Source organism: Anoplolepis gracilipes, chromosome 6 (genome assembly GCF_047496725.1).
Source record: "Anoplolepis gracilipes chromosome 6, ASM4749672v1, whole genome shotgun sequence".
Classification (NCBI taxonomy): domain Eukaryota; kingdom Metazoa; phylum Arthropoda; class Insecta; order Hymenoptera; family Formicidae; genus Anoplolepis; species Anoplolepis gracilipes.
In genome coordinates this window covers 7,962,962-7,978,589 of record NC_132975.1, presented here as the reverse complement: position 1 = coordinate 7,978,589, position 15,628 = coordinate 7,962,962, and the positions used below count along the sequence as shown (strand labels likewise).

General features: G+C 31.8%; 1 protein-coding gene and 1 long non-coding RNA gene across 14 annotated transcripts in view; one reads left to right on the top strand and one right to left on the bottom strand.

The window, feature by feature from the left end:
- The window catches only part of LOC140666490 (uncharacterized), a 268,533-nt gene extending 255,788 nt beyond the window's left edge, over positions 1-12,745 (bottom strand). For 2 of the 4 annotated variants that reach the window (XR_012046759.1, XR_012046760.1), the window contains exons 1-2: positions 12,333-12,728; positions 11,949-12,103 (exon numbers count right to left, since the gene is read on the bottom strand). This is a non-coding gene — a long non-coding RNA (uncharacterized lncRNA). Of the gene's footprint in view, positions 1-11,948; positions 12,104-12,332 lie in introns of all 4 variants that reach the window. The other 2 variants (XR_012046758.1, XR_012046757.1) reach the window with 2 other exon arrangements.
- LOC140666485 (latrophilin Cirl) overlaps positions 1-15,628 on the top strand; it is a 418,870-nt gene that overhangs the window by 375,006 nt on the left and 28,236 nt on the right. For 2 of the 10 annotated variants that reach the window (XM_072893730.1, XM_072893728.1), the window contains exon 5: positions 15,506-15,612. The exons of the other annotated variants lie outside the window; for them this stretch is intronic. In XM_072893730.1, coding sequence (XP_072749831.1) covers positions 15,506-15,612 — 107 coding nt within the window. The remainder of the gene's footprint in view (positions 1-15,505; positions 15,613-15,628) is intronic. 10 annotated transcript variants of the gene reach the window in all.

Genomic DNA, 15,628 nt, shown 5'->3' with positions numbered 1-15,628 from the left:
ATAATCGAGCGCGTGACGGGGAGAAAGGGCCGAAATCATTTGGGAATTCCGTTTAATCGCGCTGCTAGCGAAACCAATTGCGGATTAACCGTCTGCTAGTTGCAACCGGGCCAAAGCGGAGGGAGAGGAGGATGCGGAGTGTCGGTGTAAAGGCTGCGATAGGCAGGTACGAGGAGAGGATTCACGTCCGAGATTACGATTTAAGTGAAATTGGTGGATAACTGAGGGGGGGGAATGGTTAGCGAGGGAGGTTTTGGCGGAACGATTAATGAAATTGGATGCTGAGCCGCCACCGCCGCCGTGAAATTCGGTTCGCCGCGATTTGGCGCAAAGAACGCATCTGTATTACGCTGTGCGCGCGTTCGTCAAGTAAAATCGTCAAATAAAATTGTGACAGAAAGTAAACATCATTACCTCATGAACACGCGACTTCTGAAATTTGAATTAGGCGAAATATTCACGAGGCAGCCGTCAGTCAAATCAAAATTGCATTCTCTATGAATAAAAAACTTATTGAATATTTTATTTTCATTTAATTGAATATGTTAATTTTTAACCGCATTTTAAAAAAAAAAGAATGTTTCTAATTATTTTTGTACATTTGATCGCATGAATTATTGTGGGACCAATATAAGAATCAAATTCAGTTTCTAGATATTTTTACCGCACCGGTAAATATTTTATCATTACTTCCATTTATCGTATTGTTATAAATTCTCGCGAACCTGTTTTTTTATACTATGCCGAAAAAAATAACTATTTAAATCTTATGTAATAATTGATAATTGATAATTGAAAAGCTGAAAAATGAATGGAATAAAGATAATTTTTTGCCACTATATCGCGCGCGATAAAGTACGTGAGTTTAATTGTAGTTAAATCTCTCGCTGGGATTCAATTGACCACTGAAATTACTTCTTTTCCTTTTTTTGCCCTTTATCGTGCTGCGAAATAATATCATATTATGTCATATATGACATGTAAAAATATGCAATTATATGGAGCGCACTTGATTACTTCTTTTTGTTATGTCTTTACTTCTTTTCTCTTCGTGTATAATCTAATGGAAATATTTATGTATTTATTACTTGTTTAATATAAAACATTTAAAATTACAAATAGATGATTTTTTGTCTCATAATTACTAAATTTTATTTTTCTTTATCATACTACAAGCGTGTTCTTGATATCGTTTCATATTTTCTAAATTTTGATAAAGAAAACAATTAATTTCTTGTTATTAACGTTAGCACGATCGTTGTGAAATCAATTTATTTCATTCCACATGACATTTTGCTTTCCCAATTTAAAAAGAATTCCTATAATTACTATAGACAATAAATCTTACCGCGATACATAGCAGCGTAATCAATCCAACATAAAGATATTAAACAATTTTACGATTTGTCATTGCGTGGATGAGGACAATTTTGTATTACACTTCATCTATTAATTATGAAAAATCATAATTCTAATAAATTTAGAAAAGAAACTTAAAATAAAAAATGTTATAAAAAAGACTTTGAATTATAAATATCAGTATAACGTTAACTATTCTTCCTAATTTATATTTTCAAAATTATGATAAATGTTTTACATTTTCGTATTATTAAATTTAATTACTTTTTGAATAATGTTTGGATAATTTTTTATCAATTCTGTCTCTCCCTCCCCCGAAAGGAAAAACAATAATTATGTCGTTACAAAGTATCATTGCGAATCGCGTGTTTGTTGGTACGAAACTTTTGTCCCGCTCGATAAATAAATTGTTCCCTGCGTAGGAAATGAAGCCACTAACTGTTAATGAAATGACGCGCCGACACAAGTTCGTGTTTATCCTTCATCTTTCAGAGATTTTTTTTGGTAATGAAGTAATGGTTTTGTCTTCCCCTACTGTCACAAGTTCTACGAAACTTTTCGTTTCGACTATAATATTTCATCGACGTCGGAGATGATAAGATTGACAAATTGGATGAATTTATCCGCGAATAACTATTCAGCATTGTTTTCTAGTGATAATATTGAACACGATTTGTTATAAATACCAGAAGACTTGACATATAAAAGAATATCAAATATAAGCTCGAATATCGGAATAATCTAATTTCTTTAGGTTTCTTACGTCGTAATTAATGCAATTAATTAGAGTTCGAAAATAGTAATCATTAGTTATCGGTACAAACTAATTCTCCAAAATTGCACAACGTTGTCAGATAATCTTTCAGATTAATTTGTTTGCAATTTTATTATAATGCGTGATGTACAAGTATTTGCTAAATTGTGCAAATAAATAAAATAATAATTTCATATTTATTATATACTTGTGCGATCAGAATTTAGTCTGCTGTAATTTAGTCTGCTTTATTATTTTTCTCGTAATTAATTAGGCGCATTACATCTAGCCCAATGTTTGTATTACGCGAATTTATTTATAATGTTGTATTTATTCAGGTGGATAAAAATCTTTCTTTTGGAAAAAATATTTTATGTTGACTTTAATCATTTCTTTATTGTAAACTTAATTGTAATCATATAAACGCTATAATCGTGTTATACGGAATTAGCTTCCTTGCAATTTTATTTAATGGAAAATATAATTATACTTTATTGACAAAGCTCATTGTTTCTCTTAGCTTTCACATTTTTCGCGAGATGGAAAATGTTTGCTCTTTAACTTCAAATAATTGTATTTCGAGAGTCAATAAATCTCTCAATGAACAAGTAAATAATGAACACGTAAGAATCTTTTATTATCTACAAGATTTTTGGTAAACGTTTCAATTTCAATTTTATATATTAGTGCTACATGATTTAAAATAGTATAAAAGTATATATGTATGTTTGGTAAATTGTTATTGGTAATTTTATATGAAATCAATACACATTTAAATTTTCTTTTATATTCAAAGATACATCACCTATCATAAAATATCGCCTATTGAAACTTTTAAATAAAAAATTGTAGTTTTAATTTTTTAATTTCTTTTTTAAACTGAATTCTTTGGAGGAAAATTTGCCAAAGTTCTTATTAAACGTCTGTTATTGATTTTTATTTGGTATGAAAGCCGTCGCGACTGTATTTAACCTAATCTAATTGCAATCTCAGAAAATTCTGCCAATAATCACGTTAGGACAAATTGGCCGAGCTGTAATTTCGTTTAAGAGCATTCACAGTCAAGAGAGAGAGAGAGAGAGAGAGAGAGAGAGAGAAACAGCGAATAAAGTTTTGCAGCGGTTTTCTTTTTTCGGTGCCCCGCAATTCCTATCTTTTTCTCTATTCGATTTTCTATTTCTTCGTCAATGGTTTCGTCCAGTCTTTTCTATCGATCGAATTTTTACCCCTCACTCTTGTTTACAATTAATGCGATGCGAAAGAAATTAAATTTATCATCTCAATCAATCAACGTGATTTGTGTTGATTTTCGTAATAATAATCTAATATTGCAAGTATCAATCATAAATTTCTATATGTTTCAATCTATCACAATCCACATTTTATTTATTTGCTTTTTTTAGAATATTAACGTTCTTATTAATATTTATTAATATTTTATATATAAACAAATAAATAAATAAATATATATATATATATATTTACATATTTAATAAATAATTTTTTAAATATTAGTTGTACGCATAAAAACCATAACGTCTCCAATAATATATATATATATATATATTAAATTGTTGAAATTTTTGAAGTACATGATGATAACATTAAGTAGAATTAATCCAAGTGAGTGCGGATTTCAACCGTGTTAACGTCAAAGTTTTACGCGATTTCATGTATATCTTTTTCTCTCGCTTTAATTTTACGAACACTCCTTCGTTAACGACTAAGTCCTTTTCTTACCCTATTCACTCTTTTCCAACTTAGAATCCCCTCTTTAATGTATCTTTCTGCAAGTTTTCACAATATATCTCGCCTGTTCTCGTTACCGCCTGCTTCGGTGTAGAGGGTAGCGCAATAAATATCGCTATCCCCAGTATCTCTCGTATTTCTAAAGACACCAAAAGTATCTCTCGGAAAACTTTCACAGTAACAAGCGGCGAGTATACTGATATTGTTATTCTTATTGTTGTTTTCTTACGAAGATCCAGAATCTCTAATTAATTGCTAATTATTAAACAGTTGTTTGTTTAAATGAAATATTATAAATTCTCTGTTAATAATTATTAATATAATGTTCTTAAATGTGAAAATTTTATTTTTAGAATACGAAAGAAAGTCTCTCCTTTATATTAATTTAATAAAAAGCTATTAATTTTGACAACATACGATTAAGCTTAAAACTTTAAAAAATTTGAGGGAAAAAGGGACAAAAATGTAATTTGTAATTGGACAACAAACATCTTGTAAAGAAAAAAATTTCTTTTTCGTCGTTTGCCACTGTAAACGTGAAAAAAATTCTATCGTAATCATTAATCAAATAAAACTGTACACATGAATAAACACGCGCGCGCGCGCGCGCGTGTGTGTGTGTATTCTAGCTCACGCTTTCAAGTTTTCTCGATAAAAGTCGTTTAATTCTCGGATGAATTAAGAGAAAAAGACTATGTAACAATAGGAAGGGACGAAGGAGGAAGAAAGAGTACCCGGGTAGATACTCAAAAGTATTCCAATCACGAATACGCAGAAGTCCAACGAATATTTTACTCGTCGTTACTCATTCTACAAACTGATTTGTAGTTCATAGAAATCAGGAGAAGAAAGAAATCTGAGAAAAGAGAGGAATTGAAAGAAGAAGAAATGAAGAATAATGTTTTCTTTTAATTTTTTATCGTAACAAATTGAATGTTCCGTTGTTATATGTTGATATGTTTATATAAGGTGTTCAAACAACACTGATAGAATTTGAACGAGATTGAAGATGATAATGGGCAAATTCCAGTATGAAAGGAACAGTACTTGCATTAAATGTATAAGTAAATATCTTCGAAATTGTCGTATTCAATTACACGATATAAGAAGTTTGATATTCTTGCTCCATCTTGTTCTATCATATATGTAATCGTTACGTATGCATGCAACCAGTATATAATAATATTTAATATATAAATCGTTCTCAAATCTTGAAAGTGATATTAGTCACAATTTTGAAATTCTTTCAAAAAATCAATATAATGCTTTAAAATAAAATAATTTAGATTAATTGAAGTAATTGAAGATTGCATAAATATAGTAATCAGATTTTAAAAAACTTTTTTAAATAGTTATATTATTATTTCTTTTGGTTTTCTTAAATTAATCTTTTTTTTCTCTATCATTTATTGAATAATATATATAATAATTATAAAATTAAAAAATGATTGTATTATCCATTTTTTTCATATTGCATTAAATCATTTTATTTGATGTAATATAAACTTGTAATTTTAAAGTTAATTTAGTTAAAAAAACTTTGATGCAAAAGGATTAAAAATATCATTTAAAGACACTTATTTTTCAAAATTTGACTTATATCACTTTTTATATAATGAACGATTATCTTATTGAAAAGAAAGAGGAAACGGTGTTTTCCACTCTCTCCACTCGGTACAGCCATGCACGTGTAATTCGCGCGAGCTATTGTACCGTTCCCGTCGGCCAGTTGGCGAGCTCGGTACAATATACATTTTTTTTATCAAGCATCATGATAAAAATGTTAATTTCTAGACGACTCGGTTTTTGGGTAAAATTCACGATTGTGGCTGTACTACATATGTGCGTCGAAGGAGAAATCTTGTCACGATTTGCATATATATATATATATATATATTTTTTTTTGTAAAATTTTTGTCAAGTTACATATTATCACCGACAGGTGCAATTAACTTCTTGAATGATTGTAGTTAATGCACGGAATAGACGAGTTTCTAAATTTTCTTTTACTTTAGATTTGAAATTTGTTTTTGCAATCTTGTACCGAGATTTCTCTGCGCACGTCTACTATTACAGGTACACGTACAAGCTTTGTCTTATTTAGAAAATATACATATATATATACATATATATATATATATATATATATATATATATATGTATAAGACAGAAAAAAACGCGTGTGCTGCCATGGATCCTTTCTTTTTCTTTTGTTGCCCGGAATGCCAAGGAGAAATGCTCCTGTGTTGTGTCTTTTCGCCCTTCTTTTTGACTACCCGTTATGTAAACCCGCGCAGAATCTCGTCTACTAAAGGAATTGTCCTGCGGGAAATTCCTAGGTAGGGAAAGAGGCTTTTTCGTCGGCATTTTCGTCCGCTTTTATATTCGCAATTGCTATCAATCTTTATGATACAAATATATATCTATACGATATAAATCTTAATATACGATAGCTTGTTTATTATATAATCATGAAAGAGATATCCAATTTATACAATTTATGAAACTTAATACACGTGCGTTTTATTTTCTTAGTAATACATCTTAAACTAATAATAAAAAAATTTACTTAAAAATTATAAAAAAATATATTATTTAGACTTTATAACTTATTCTGATTTAATTTTGATAATGATAAAATGATGATAAAAATTTGCACATTTTGTATATTTCTGTGAATAATTCTAATTTTAATTCTTTATTTAAAATTGAGAAGTTTTTTATAAAAAAAATATATAGTTTCAATTATACGTTGATTATTATTGTTGTGCACAAAAAGAGATTTTTTTTAAATTACTATTGGAGGGAAAGAGAAATTGAATCATATAGTATATTCTTAAACAACTGTACTTTCTTAAAAAAAAAAAAAAAAAAAAAAAAAAATCTTTTATTGAATTTGAAATCAATTTGCTTAGCAAGATATATATTTAAAAATTGCTACCTCGAGCATTTTTTACGATTTTGCACAAATATTGACACTACGTCGCGCTTTGAAAATTGCGATAAAATCGCTATAATCTTCATCCGCTTGACTGTGACATCGATCGTGCCAGGTTTTGCGTACGAAATAGAGCTATCTACGAGCCATCGACACGCGCGCGAGGATGTTAAACATCGAAAACACTAAAAATCGGTTGATAGAGGCAGGTCGAGCGAACGATCGCGTTTCGATTTATTCTGGCGCGAACGAACAAAACGCGCATACTCGTACGTTAAACGCTAAAAACACCGAAAATCGCCAGGCAGGTCGGCGACGAAATCGCGTCCGGGCTTCGATTTATCGAAGCGTAAATGAACGAAGCCAGCACTGTTCGCTCGCTCGTTCGGCGAAATACCGGTATATTCTCGCATACGAGAAATACACCCTCGCGAACAACGCAAAACCGATTAATTTCCAATTTCAGCAGGCGCGCATCACCGATCGTGTTTGTGCTTCGCTCGATCGCCACTCTCGTTCTCTTCCGACCCGCTCTTTTTCCACACTCACAAACCCGGTGATTATTCTCAAAGTGAAACCTACTTGCAATTTTCGATCGGACAAAGCGTAAACGAAAGATAGTGAAAACATTTCAGCATGAATATTAAGTGGGGAAGAAAATGAGACACACGACATGATCAAATTAAATAAAATTAAATGTGTTATTTTATAATGAATCTTAAGTCAATATTTTATCAGTCACATTTATTAATAGAATAAGTTGCAACCAAAGTCAAATTTTCTTTACAATTAAGTATTTTAGCCTTTTATTTATTAAAAGCAAATCACGTGGCCAATGTTTTAAACAAAAATTGTTATATTAATGTAGTTTACATTACTTCACCATTCAATATTTTTACGTCATCACTAGATACAACAATAATTTATTTTAAAAAATTATTATGAATAATTTGTGTTGTTTGTGAAGATTAATTTGTGAAGTATCCTCTATGTATACAAATATTTCTTCGAATATAATCTTCGAAATCTCGAACGATAATATCGATACCGTCACTTGACTCGTGTCGCGAGTTTATAACACTTATAAGGACCAAAGTAAACATCTGTCCCGATAGTTTTCTCGTTTTTATTCTTTCGACTTTTCTCGCCCGCTTATCCCCGATTCTTGTTCTTTTTTTATTTTTTATTTTTTTTTATTTTTTGTTTATCCGCTATCGTCAAGTTTCAGTGCGGCGCGTCCTTTCGAAATCCGCGCCAGTCACGGAGAGGTTTCGCTAACACAAAGACATTCCTACGACGATTAAAGTCGCTCGACTCGGTCGCACTCCTTCTCGCCCGCGTGTCTGGCCTGAAACGGAAAACTCTTCGGCTTCCCTTTTCTGCTCGATAGCATATAGGAGGCGACGCGCCGGCTCCCGTTACCGCATGAGATCGCGTTCTTTCGTTCGCGTTATACGTGAACCTGACGATTAATGGCGGGATTTTATTGATTAAGGGATCGGAAATTTAATCTGGAAAATCTTGAGAAAATATCCGTTCTCGCGATGTCTTTTATAATCGAACACAAATTTTGCAACGATGCAATGTATTATAAAGTAACATATCTATCATAAATATATGCTGATGAAATCTCTCTAGTCACTTACATATAAACTTATAATTAAATATAATTTTTATTGTTGATTCGATCTGTGATTTTCCAAAAACCGCACAATATCGCGAAATGCTTTTGAATACGAATTCTTTCGTCTTTTAGAATTTATACGAATTTTATAACGAAACACGTAAGATTATATGGCGAATAAAATTTTTTGTTAGTAAAAATGTACGACTATTTTTATTTTTAGATCGCGCGGATCTATGAATTTGTTCCCTCGCAGAATCGCGACGTGACGAAACTTTTCACTCGCGAAGTTATGTCCGTCACGTAACCGCGATACCGGAAACGTCGTTTTAGGGGCGTTCTAATGGTGCCGTTTTGCGCCGCGTACAATTTAGACCACGCGCGATGCACACGATTGCAGTTTACGAGGCTTTCCCGCCGGGGTGTTTCGTGGCTCGCTTACGGGACGACAAGTTTCTTACTGGTGGAGCACAAAGTACGCGAAGCAAGCGAATAGTAACCCGCAAGATGCACATAGATATACAATACAACACAGTTTGTAAACATGCGCCTCGTTAAATCGCGAGGATTACCAACGACCCGCGGGGCGCTTTTAAGCTCCGCTTATGCTTCTAAGTGCTTTTACTTACGGATTATGCGCGCGATTAATCCATTCGTTGTCGTAAATACAAGCATTTATTCAAATAGTTTTGAAAATTTCGGCCACGGTAAGAAGATTTTCAGGATCGACAGACGGTTTAGTATTCGTGAAATTAAGATAACAGCACCGACTAATCGACAAAAATAATTATAATCAAATTACTTCGTTATGATAATAAAAAAAGTCTAGAGCTTGAACATAATTAATAAAAGGAAAACTCTTTTAAGCTTTGTGATGTTGTGTTATTTTTGTGATTTTTTTATACAAAAATATAATACGTAAAAATTATACAAATTACACAGAGATTGGATACCTATTTAGTATATAACTTAAAGTTACCTACTTTTATTAAGAGAGTGGCTAAAAATGTCGCGATGAATCAACAAAGGGAATAATAATAACGCACAGTGAAACCTTTTGTCGAGTCGATATTTAACCGCGAACGCTGCGGGGAAAAGGGCTGAATCACCATCGAATTGATTATTAGCAGGGTTACCGGCGAATATGTTTGAAAAAAGAAAGACAAAGGGAACTGGGCGGGGAAAGAGTCTGCCTTAATAATAAAACGGCGTAACATCCGCGAAATGGCGATTTTTCGTGCTCATTCGTAGTTTACCCGTCTGAAATTACGTTTACCCTCGTTATATTCTGCCGTGCAAGCCGGACGATACCCGACGATGGGGAGAAAATCGGATAGAGGGGTGTATGTGTGTGTATATATACAATAGTAAGAAAAAAATCGATATACATATATATATATATATATGTATATAAACTCGTAGATTTGTGAATTAATAGTTGTGTTACTTTATCTTGAGAAAATGAGGTAATTAAGTTGATTTTCAGTAATATAATACAGTTATAAAAATTAAAAATTGCGCAAGTAATATAATTTCTATATTATATTTGTGAGCTCTTTTAATCAAACGTTGTTATTTATAATGGAAGGATCACAAGAAATTTTTTTGTGTTTTAAGCATTTTAGAATTTTTCGTATTATTTAAAAAAAAATTTTTTTCCCGTAGATTAAAATAGATTTAAAAATATATAAAGATATTTGTACATTAATTAATAGCACATATATAGAAAAATCATAATATTCAATAAAATTAATATTTAATATTATAATTAATAATTTCATATTTAATATTATTTAATTAATAATTTTATATTCAAAGCTACCAGTTTCTATTTTTATGACAAATATTTTCCATATTTCATAAATCAGTATTTAGTTCAAAAATAAAATTATTTCTATGAATCTAAACATATATTTATTATAGTTTTTTTTAAATTAAAATCGAATTACAGTTTACAATAAAATTGTAAAATGGGAATATTTTATAAAATGTTAAAATATTAATAACTGAAACAGTGTGTGCTTACGATATCTTAATGATGCCAATAATTTTCTATATCTTTTTTCATTATTATTCCTGTCAGATGATTGTCAAAATGATCGACTTATTTCACTTGTGCGTTTGAAGGTAGATATTCGATTCAAAGCAACTAATTAATGAGCAACGAATATTATAATATTGTCACGTGCCCAAAATTCAGTTATGAGAAACGAATGTCATTTAACATATCGAGAACGATAGTTCGTTGACGAATTCTGCTGAACAAATAAAAGCGTCAGTGCGTTATAATTGGCTACACTGTAATTTCGGTTGCCGATGAGAGAAACGCCAGCGCTACTACATTTTCATTGCGATATCGGAAACTATTATGCGAATCGTATGAATAATTACAACGACATAATGCAGCGTCGCTCGATGCATAATTAATAAACCGTGTGGGAATAACATAGATATATTTATGACTGCGGTTTTAATCGCGTTGTTAATATTGCATTCAATCATTTTTGCTGTCAATCTTTTTCTTGTCGTTGATACCGATTCACTGAATTAAACGCGAACAAATGAAATAAACAGCAACAAAATATTATAGTTTGATAACTGTGTGCTATTGGCGACAGCGAATATTGCCGTCTACTAAATCAAAATTATTATGTAATTAATTTAAGTTGTAGCTAGTTTTGAACAAGAGCCAATTACATCGGAACTTTGTGTCTGCCAATACTTTGCTTGACCTACGACAATATATCAACAACTGATTTTTATAAAATGATAAGAATTTCATCATTCCATTTATCCGTCGCGACCGATTAATTCTCTGATAATTCTTCCGACGAAATAATTCGCGCGTCTGTCGTCGCGACGCTCCTGTAAATTTTCTGCTATCCAGGGATTTCAGAATTACACCGTGTTATACGACATGGCAGTCGCGTGACATTTTATCGAATTTCGAGTTAGCACACTTGGCATATGCAAAGCCGCACAAAAACTCAATCCCGGGATAACAAGCAGCAGATAATGCTCCGAAGACCGAAATATTATCAAAACGAAAGAGAATTTTCTCGAAATATTCTGAATAAAGTTCTACAAAATCAAGATTTATAAGGGCATCATTAAAATTTAATAATATTTATTTATTTTTATTCAATATATATTTATTGTTGTACAATAAAGTTTCACGAAATCAAGATTTATAAAGACATCATTAAAATTTAATAATATTTACTTATCTTTGTATATTTATTGTTGTACAAGTTATAACAGAGTAAGAGATATTTTAATCCTTTTCAAATATTCTGAGAGTGCTATTAAAAATTGTCTATTGCAATTTTTGTCTCTATATTGTTCACTGTTTTTTAGCATCTCAAATAAATTAAAGAAATTTTATTCTCTATTATCTGTTTTCAAAATTTGAAATTTGAAACAAGAGGATATTTTTTGCCTCTATGTTGGACAAATTCCGCACATAGTATAGCACGCAATATTCGATAACACAATTAAATTAGATTAAATTGAAGTTCACTCACCGTTAACTGAATATCGTAGAAGAGCTGATAATCTGCCGCGATGAATTCATTGTGGCAATCCCTTGTGCTGGTCGACGTACTCACAAATACAAAAATGCGAGTATTCGCATTACAAATTCCTTCAACACGATCTGAGACGCTGTTGATATCAAGCACTGAAAAAACATTAAATCACGATTACGTGGATTAATTAAAATCGCTAAAACTATTGTCTATATGTTCACTCGACACTTCCGCCTAATTACGTATGACGCTCTGTCGACTGGTATAAAAATTCCGACCACCGATATGACGTAATAAACATGGCAGACGTGACGGTTCGCGCCAATTTTGCATGTACGTGTTACGTCATATCTATGCATTACGCAGTATACCCAACGTTACCTGTTTCGTAATTGCAATTCCTCCTCGATGTTCCCCGATGCCGAATAGTATTCGAGACGTTTGCCGAGCGAGCGAAATGCGCACTGTGTCCTTTGAAGGACGCCGCGTGACGTTACACGCGTCGGTCCGGCCGAGCGCGGAGCGAATTTTTTACGACTGGAAAGACACCCCACACACCGTTTGTCGGCCAATTAATACACCGAAACGATCGTCTACCGTTAAACTCGACACTCGCGACGTTTATTCTACGTAAAATTCGTTCGGTACGGATAAAAAGAACGCGAGAATGCGTGGGACGATTGCGTACGTTTAATCACTGGTGACGCGCGATCTCAACTAAGCGGCGTTCAATGTGAACTTGCGCGCACATCGCGTCGAGGCGCGCGATACAATTAAGCCTCGTCTCCAATGAATCGTTGGTCGTAAGAAACTCAACCAATTACAGTTTAGAGAAGAATATGATTGATTAAATTTCTTACGACCAGCGATCAACGACTCATTGTAGACGAGGCTTTTTACTTCGTCGCGTCGTCACTTCAAGACGGAAAGTCTTATCTATAATAAAAAATATTGAAACGGAGGAAGGATATTATTTTGGACATCGTTGAATGTTTTTAAAGAGTATGTACTGTTTTATATCTACTATATGCACACGTAAAATATTTAAATAATATTTCGAATAATATTTTAATATTAATGTTCAGATAAAAACATAAATGCATTTTTTTAAATATTAAATTAAGTTATATTTTCTGCGTAAATTTATATTGATCTATTTTATCTAATCTTTCTCTCTTTGAGTTGGAAGAAAATAATGTTTCGTATACATAAGATTCGGATTCTCTAGCATTTACTCTCGAATTAATAGTTAAGACAATTCAATTAGCACACGACATTGAACGTACTTGCAAATGTCGTGTTATACACACATATAATACACTACACATCGTGTTCTCGTTAAAGTTGTTACGTAAATTTTATTTTTACCGAGTGATATAACGATAGTTTTATGCTCTGGATCGACAAGCGGACTATTAAAACAAACTCAACGATTATTGACAAGATATAAACAAACGAACACATACATGCACAACTCACAAAAATCTGCTATTTTGTAGCTGCATATTAATAATATATTTTTAAGGAATTAAGCGCAAAAATATACAGTAGACAAAATTATTTTTAGATTTTCACGCGTTAAGCTGAATCATTTCTGTATATTTTTAATGATTTTTAAAAACGTTTTTTTATTTTTACGTATATACATACATATTTAAATAATTACTCCATTTAAATTACAATAATTAAAATCTTCCATTACTCAACTATTTGTATAGAAATTTAAAAATACTATCTTCTGTTTAGCTCTCTTTTTAATAAATGAAATAGATTAAATCTAAATTTTATCAGCTGCAGTGCTTTTGAAGCATATAAAATATGATGATAATATGTTTAATCGCGTAGAATTCGTTGAAAGAAAGTACAATAGGTCAGGGAACGCTTTATATTTGTATTTATTATAATGAAATAAATTGTTTTTTTTAAGCGATTGTCTTTTAAGCGCGTTAAAAATTTTTCAGAAATCAAATTTTTCATAGAATTTAAATCAAAAAAAAATATTTACAATGTTAATGGGAAGATACCTCGATTGTTTCGAAATGAAATACTCTCTATTTCTATTGTACTTTGCGACGAAAATTTCCAGAAGAGTTCTTCTTTGAAAATTCACCAACGATAAAATCCTTAACGCAGCGAAGCCATGTCGAGCGTGCTCGACAATCCGGCGAGGCGGAAAGTTTATTACTACAATACTGCGAACTAAATATTTTCAAGTCCCATAGTTGTAACGAGAACGCAGTGGCGAATTGCCGAGATTCTTCCGGAAGAAAATAATTCCGCGACCTAACGATGAGTGGACGAGTCGTTCCGCTTTCCTGTCCTTCAAAGCGTCGCGATTTTACGTCTACGAAAAAAATTTGCTTTCTCGCAACGAGTAAAACTCGTCATAATTATTTTTTCAGTTAGCGCGAACAAACTTCAAATATGCCACAAAAAAAGATTTAACAAAAGACAAAACTAAATAAATACATATATTGGTTAAAAAATTTATTAATTGATAAAGCGTATATGAACGATAAAATTTGCGAATGAGTTTCGATGCAACAAAATTGATTTTATAACGAATGTTAATTTAACTGAATGAAGAAATCAAGTTTCATTTTGAAATGAGAATTGTCATCATAAATTAATGAACATAAAATTATATATAATAATTAATGGCAATATAGTATGGCAATAATTCGAGAATTTGCTAATCTCGCGAACTGCACGATAATTTGTCTATATTTAATTGGAGGTATATTCTCTGCATGTGGTTAATCTTTGTATATACATATACCGTGGGATATATTAATGAGCCGACTGTAATTCAAATCTGATACACTTCTAGACACACTTTCTCGTGCACACAGATCGTGTCCCTTTGTCGGGATTTGGGACTAGAGTCTCGCCTATCTTACCTTGAGCGCTTAACTTGTGCTTATATCTGAAACTGTTTCGAACATGCCATTACTAACCCATTGTTCTTTGTTACACGTTAACATGCATACGAAAACAATCGTGATATAACGGATTCAACAAAACTCAGCAAACGAATCAAGCTTTCGTTCCAAAATTGCAGTGAGACTAACAAATCGCTTTTAATACTTGAAGAAAAATTCCTAAAAGCATTCGTGAATTTTTCTAAGGAGAATAGAGTTTATTTAATGTATCAAATAATTGCAAAAAAGTGTGAATATTATAAAGAATATTCAAATAAATTAAATTTATTTTTCAAATTTGATAAAATTACTATTAAATCTATTTTTTACGAATTTTATTCAAGTGGAAAAGATTTTTTACTTCAATTAGCATTACATGGATATTTTTTGAAAGTTCGTTTACATTATTAGACCGCGTTGCGAAATTACAATTTTGAGAATTTTTATGAATCATGTATAAAATATTGAAGAAGATTCGAGTTATATTTATACAATATCAGTAATGAGATCGAGATACCAAAATGCGCGAGAGTCGTGTTCATCTGATTCTCAATTGGTGATTCCGCGAAGAATTTGGAAATTGCTATAAAGTCGTTCCGCTGGGTGACGTTTTCGCACACGTGACGATTGCAGGTGCAATCATCGTAATTCCTGCTCGGTGGACGTGCGCAGCGACGTTTTCGAGGAAGATCCTTGTCCTGGGACTGGAAAGTACATCGAGGCTCACTACCAGTGTTTAGGTTGGTTTACATTTTT